Raw genomic sequence first — 7383 nt, 5'->3', positions numbered from 1 at the left:
TATGTTAGATGGGATTGAAGTGAGTGGGCAGTGTAGCAGAGCCTTTAACCTAAAAGGAGCCACAATCTTAGATTCCCATCTAAATAAGGATATTTGCTCCTTTTCCGTTAACCAGTCCAGTGCAAATCTAGCTATGATGACCAGGTTATATGTCTGAATATTAGGAAGCACCAAACCGGCTGATACCTTAAAATTCATTAGCCTATGAACGGCAATCCGCGGTCTCTTCCCATTCCACAAGAACTTGGAGCACGCTTTATTATATATAGTGATGTCTTTCTTATATAAAAGCCATGGAATGTTTTGCAGAATATAAAGAAGTTTTGGAAAGATAACTGATTTAATTAGGGTCACCCTGGCAGAAAGGGATATCGGGAGCATAGCTCATTCCTCAAGCTTTTTCTTAAAGGACTCCATCACAACCCTATGATTTGACCTATACCAATCCTCCGAGTTGTTGGATAATCGTAAGCCTAGATATGTAATCTGGGAGACTTCTTGAAAAGGATGGATTATGTCCAGTGCAGGATTCTTACATAGCCACATTAATTCTGATTTAGACATATTAATTTTAAACCCAGAAATATCTCCAAACTCTTGCATAATAGTACGTAAGGTGGGCAAGGCGACCTCAAGATTGGACAGAAATAACAGGAGGTCATCCGCATAGAGTAAAAGAACCAACTTCTCTCCTGCCAGAGAGATCCCTTCCAATTCTTGCCGTAATCTAATAGCCAAAGGTTCAACACTAAGGTTGAACAGAAAAGGAGAGAGTGGGCAGCCCTGTCTAGTCCCTCTAAACAAATCAAAGCGTTGGGTGGCTATATTATTAATAATCACTGCGGAAGAAGGCACACTGTAGATTAAATGTATATAGTTACTAAAGGATCCCGAGAAGCCAAATCGATCCAGCGTGGAAAATAGATGATCCCAGCTGACCCTATCAAAGGCCTTTTCTGCATCAACTGTCAAAATAGCCTTGTCTATACTTTCATGGAATTCCGTTGTCTTCTGCCGGTTCCAAAAAAATTAAATCAAGATTAGTAATTTCCTCATATTCCTTACTGGATTACGCCCAGGCATAAAACTGGATTGATTCTCATGCACTAGATCCCCCATATGGGGTTTCAATCGTGCAGATACAAGGGCGGCCAGCAGCTTATAGTCAGTATTTAAGACCGAGATAGGCCTAAAAGAGCTTGGTAACTCAGGATCCTTGTCCTTTTTTAGGATTAATGAAATATTTGCCGCGGTGAAAGAGGTAGAACATTTTGTATTTTCAGAAAAATAAAAATTAAATAATCTAATTAATATAGGCATCATCTGACTTTGTAGAATTCTGTAATACTCAATAGGGAGAGCATCTGGACCAGCGGCTTTATTGGATTTCGCATTCTTAATTTCCCATATTATTTCCTCCTCTGTAATAGGCGCATTAATGGCATCTGTGGCTTCCCTAGATAGACGTGGTACTTTAATCTTGTCCCAGAATACTTCTTTTATGTCAGGTTTAATAGGCTCTTGCCTATATAGATCTTTGAAAAATTCAAAGAATACTTTTTCTATGTCAGCATGATTAGTATATCTCCTAGTTCCTTGCTTAATAGAAGCTATAGCATGTCTGGGTGAGGATTTAACTAGCCTGGCTAGGAACTTGGGCGATCTGCCAATAAAACCCCCATATCTTGCTTTCAGTTTAAGTTCTTCCTGGGCACTGATCTGTTTCATATGCGTGTCTCTCAGTGTCTTAGCTGTAGTGTAGGCTTCCCAATGTTCTCTAGTATGTCTATGAATGTAGGCTCGGTATGTATTCTTAACGCGATTAGCTAGCTGCCTGGACACTAGATTACAGTTTTTAATCCAATAACTTGAGGATTTAATTTCTCCCCGTAGGACGGCCTTAGAAGTCTCCCAGAATGTCTCAATTTTGTCTATATAATTCCTATTGTTATTACAATATTCTGTCCACTTTAATCGTAGATGATTCTGAAATTTGACGTTATTAGACATATGTCTGGGAAAATAAATATAGTTCTTACCAAAATATTTCTGGCCGTTGTCAACGCTCAGGGCAATAACAGCATGATCGGAGATGGCTATGTCATCAATTCTTGTGTCCCAATTACGAGCAAGTAGTGAGTCTGAAACTAGAAAATAATCAAGCCATGAAAAAGAACATTGGACATGGGAAACACAAGTGTAGGCACGGACATCCGGGTTTTGTGTATGCCACACATCAACCACACCTAAGTGGGAGCATAGTTTCTGGAAAATCCGTGCTTTCCTACCTCTACTTTCCAATGTCTTTTTCTTGGAACTATCGAGGATAGGATCTGCTAATAGGTTAAGATCTCCCACGATAATCCGATAAATCTATGAAGTTTCACTGTGAGGGCTGACCAGAATTTATGGTCAATTTGATTGGGTCCATATATATTACAAAGTATATATCTAATATTCCTGACTTCTATTTCCAATATTAAAAATCTGCCCTCTGGGTCAGATTCAACATTAGTTATTTGATATTCTAGATTCCGGTTTAATAAAATTGCGACCCCCCCTCTTCCTTGAAGTAAATGGGGCTGCCACCACTTCCCCCACCCACTTAGATTTAAGTTTGGGTACTTCGTTAGCATTTAGATGTAGTTCTTGTAAAAGAACTATATCTGGATTAAATTTCCCCAAATGTTTTATTATAGTTTTTCTTTTAATTGGTGAGTTAATTCCACCTATATTCCACGATAATAGTTTAAGGTTGGTGATACTACTCATCTAAAAACCAAGCACACGTGTAATGGAGATCCATATTGGTGCTATACCTTATGAGAATTACCTGGCCCCACTCCGCTAAGGTAATGACCTGAAGGAGGGGGGGGGAGTCGGAGAGTGGAGAGAAAGGAAAAAAAAGGAGAAAAGGAAAAAAACACACACGACCCCCCACAGATCCCCTCCCAACCCATAAACACCATTTCTGCAATTAATTTATTTCGAACTTTAAATGACATATTTATCCAATACATATTCTCTTTATGACTGCTTATTCTAATTTTATCGTCAAAAAAAACCTCTACCTGCAAAAATTAGGAATCTATTCAGGGGACCCCTACATCTCTACAAAAAGTCTCCGCCTCCATGACATTGTTAAGTGTGTGCGTAATGCCATCTTTCAGAACTATTAGCTTTGCCGGATAAATAAGCCTAATATTATAGTTCTCTTTCTGCAGTCTCCCATAGAAAAAAGACATATCCCTTCTTTTGGTTAGAGTTTCTGAAGAAGAATCTTGAAACATAAGTAGCTTATGAGAACCTAAAGAAAGAGGATTACATTTCCTATAGTGTTTGAGGTATAATAATTTATCCTGAAAGTTTACAAATTTAAAAATAACTGGCCTAGGTCTTGAGGCCTCGTTATGATCACGTCGTTGCCCTATCCTATGTACCCTTTCAATCTGAAAGGGAGCAGCAGGAGCCGGGATCTGCAGCGCCTGTGGTAATGTGGTAGTGGCAAAATGCATTAAATCTTGGAACTCAGAGGATTCAGGTAGTCCAATCACTTTGAGATTATTACGTCTCGATCGATCCTCAAGATCCTCGATCTTGGCTTGCAGTGAAGTTATAGTTTTACTATGCATATCCATTATAGGATCTACTGCATTGAATCTGTCTTCCAGATCCGAAATCCTATTCTCTATTTCATCTAATCTTGATGAAAACTGCCTGACCTCTAAAGTGAGGTTTGAAATCTAACTTCTGATCTCCTGTTTGATCATGTCAAATTGAGGTGTCAAGATTTTTGCCACTTCAGCTGCAAAATCTGTCAAATTATTGGGAGAAGGGATGAAAGCACTTTTTTCCGGGGGGGGGGGGGGGAATACTACTAGAGTCCAGATTCCTGCTGCTCCCTTTTTTATCCTTTGTTTTAGGAGGCATGTTGGAGGGAGAACTTCTTTGATACATATATTTGTCCATGAACAGGGCACAACTTTTAATTGTTTGTATTATAACCGATGTTATCTGTACAGCTTAGAACTATAGGGAACGGAGCTGCAAGCAAGAGAAAGTAAGAAGTGCTAGCTCCCCTATTATGTTGTTTATCCAAACCACAGTATAGCTATTAATGCTCCAAAATAGTAAATATTTTTACTTCAGGTATTAATTCTAATGTAAATAAATTCCCTCAAGTTTAACTTTTTCTGAAGTGTGGCTTTCTATTTCTTTTCTTTCACTCTTTTCTTTTTCTATCTCCTTTCTTCCCTTTTTTTTTTTTCTAGAAATTGTTCTCTAGTTCTAAACCATAATTAGTATGGGTTATGACGTGGGGTCAAGTTTTTTTTTTTTATAATAATAATTTTTATTGAGGATTAAAAAAATAGACATACAGCAATTGCTTTGTTAGATAACTAAAATAAACAGACAGCATATTCCATAGCAATGGAATGACATGTAGGCAAATACGTACATATATCTAATATAAAATACAATATTGCAACCAACTGTCTAAATGATACTTGCAACATAGAATAAAAGGAAGAAATATCAAATGCTAATCCTCAGTTTTCTACCTCCATACCATAAGCAAGGCCACTTTTGGACCTCTAACAAGACTATAATACTAAATAAGAGGGAGGTTACTTTAATATAAGGGCCCTTTTGGACCTTATAGGTGCTATTGGAACATATTAATTAAAACTATGACATATACAACTTATAAAGAAAATATAACCATCAAAAACAAATGTCTTTTTAGGAGTAACACACACAATTGTAAAATTATATGAAAAGGATTCTATGGAATTTGTGTTCCACTGTTTATTAATTAAACAAAGATTTAAAGGGGGTGGAGCCAAGTGGGGTCAAGTTTTATAGAACCAAGCTTTAGGATAGCTAAATACTTTCTTAGTACATCATGACCATACAGAGAGCTACACCAAATAGATTATATATAATTGCATACCACGCTCAGTGTCCTTGCATCCAGCCCTGCTGGTTTGGAGAAAGCAAGCTCCAGAAGAATGGATATTTTACATTTAACAAAGCAGATTTACCGGCTTGTTAAGTTTATAGTATTTAGCTCGGGCAAGAACATTTTACTAGCACAATTCTTAAATTGCTCTAGCAGCCTTTCTACAAATATTGTGCTACGTGCCAAACTTCCTATTTTATGTGAAACAGTAAAAAAAAATATTTAAGAAGAGAAAAAAACAAAAAAAAACAAAAAAAGACCATAAACATATTTTAAAGTGCTAACTATTCTATTGTTTAACCCAAAAAAACAAATATACCCCTATATGTTGCGAAGTGCTGTAGTGCTTACACTTCAAGTGTCCATTTAAAGAAATTCACATGCGCTTAGCTTCAACTACAATGTTTCATTTTCTAGACATTGTTCCTAATTCTATGTAGAAAAAGAGGACAACACAATAGATAATGTGTTAGAAAAGAGAGGTGCGCCTATTCTATGCTATTCCCAAGGATTAAGTTCTAATTATAGTATGTTTTGTAAAATGTAATACAACAATAAATTTCTGTAAATGTATGAATAATCAACAATAACAAATAAATACAAAAAATGAATACTTAAATGAATTCCTTGATGTTGTAAGCACAATCATCCATATGTATGGAGTGTCCCACAAATATAAACAAGAGTCCCACAAATTCCGAAGAGGCAAAAAGGGTGGCCCCAAAACAAACAGCGGCTCTCTCCACAATAAACGTGAGGATAAACTTCGTCCTGGAAAAGACAAAAAAACAAGAGGCGCTCTGGTGCAGATAAACCCAACAATGAGTGAGATTTTCCAATAGAGGGTATACTATATACTCACAAGGATGTTTGCACTTCCAGTACAATAATTCACAAGCCGAAACTTCAGAGCCGTTCGGCTGACTCTTGCTCTCTCGGTCTGCTCCTGGCGATGAACACACCCCTAAGTGGAGTAAAACACAAAACACCTTTGGTGCAGATAACCCCGACCAATGTCGGACGAACAACAGTGAGTTGGGTATATATACTCACAAACGTGTGTGCACAATCAGTGCAATATCAGGCGGACCAAAACTTTATAAAGCCGTTCGGCTGACTTCCAACAATGGTAACTGCTGCTGAGCAAGTGTGTTAGATCTATAGATAGAATTGGCTGCCAAACAGGGGACACGCTGCTTGTAACAAAACAATCTGCGATCCTTCTCACACTACTCTCTAATGTCCAGTCGATACAATGATTCCAAGCAAGGTAGGACAATATAAAAACTTTTATTAAAAATCTTAAAACTTTGCTACGCGTTTCTCGGCTACAAGCCGTTTCATCAGGCTACAATATCACTTGTTACAATGTATCATTGACAGCAGAAATACAATCCTGTTAGTCGTTTAGCTCTTGTGAGAGGCGTAGCACTAATCTGATTAATGCACATGTTATGATGGGTGTGTAATGTGTAAACTATTCTCATTGGTCAATCCAGCCTTTTTAAGGTAGCAAGGTAGTTCACAAAATTTATGTAGCCTGATGAAACGGCTTGCAGCCGATAAATTTTAATTTTCTAACACACTTGCTCAGCAGCAGTTACCATTGTTGGAAGTCAGCCGAACAGCTTTATAAAGTTTCGGTCCGCCTGATATTGCACTGATTGTGCACACACGTTTGTGAGTATATATACCCAACTCACTGTTGTTCGTCCGACATTGGTCGGGGTTATCTGCACCAAAGGCACTTAGTGCTATGGCGCGGTCGGGCCGGGCTGTGACTATACAGCTGGCCCGATGCGCTGACTAAATATTACAGACCCGCTCAGCAGAGAGCAGAGAGCGGGTCTGTAAAAGCGCCGTAATTTTTACATATTACAAGAGAAAAAAGGGTTTTAGAACTATAGCACTTAAATAATGTTATATAATTCTGCACTATGTGCAGAATTATATAACATTATTTTTAAGGTTTACTGTCCCTTTAAGTGTATAGTAGCCCGGTAAAAAACTGTGTCAAATAATTTGTGAAAATGCACAAACATTGATAGATTACTGTAAAATTAGCTTAATAAAAATGGAACTCAATACCCTTAGATTCGGCACTACTAGTTTAAAGGGAGCATATAAAAGGAGAATTGGCCTTTTAAATTAACTAAGCAGCAATAATTTAATGCCCATTTTATATCCTTTAGTTATGCCTCTACCTTAGTAATCTATGCAGACTGAATATCACGCAAAACTAACTGTGCCAAAAACTCCCTGTGCTTAATATATGGGGGGAATCTTATACCAACATTCTTATATGTATATTATTCCCTCTATTATCTTACACAGGGGTGTAATACCCCTCTATCAAAAACCTGTATGTAACAGACTTTTTATGACAATCAGGAACAGACAGAAATAATATATCAACCTGG

General features: G+C 37.5%; 1 protein-coding gene across 1 annotated transcript in view; it reads right to left on the bottom strand.

Moving 5' to 3' along the window:
• Positions 1–1029: 1029 nt before the first annotated feature.
• The window catches only part of LOC128664337 (pendrin-like), a 93920-nt gene continuing 87566 nt past the window's right edge, over positions 1030–7383 (bottom strand). Inside the window, exons 20-21 of the mRNA XM_053719177.1 lie at positions 2289–2373; positions 1030–2147 (exon numbers count right to left, since the gene is read on the bottom strand). Coding sequence (XP_053575152.1) covers positions 1030–2147; positions 2289–2373 — 1203 coding nt within the window. The remainder of the gene's footprint in view (positions 2148–2288; positions 2374–7383) is intronic.

Source organism: Bombina bombina, chromosome 6 (assembly GCF_027579735.1).
Source record: "Bombina bombina isolate aBomBom1 chromosome 6, aBomBom1.pri, whole genome shotgun sequence".
In the NCBI taxonomy this organism is placed as follows: domain Eukaryota; kingdom Metazoa; phylum Chordata; class Amphibia; order Anura; family Bombinatoridae; genus Bombina; species Bombina bombina.
The sequence above is the reverse complement of the archived record's forward strand: the minus strand, read 5'-3'. Positions and strand labels throughout refer to the sequence as shown.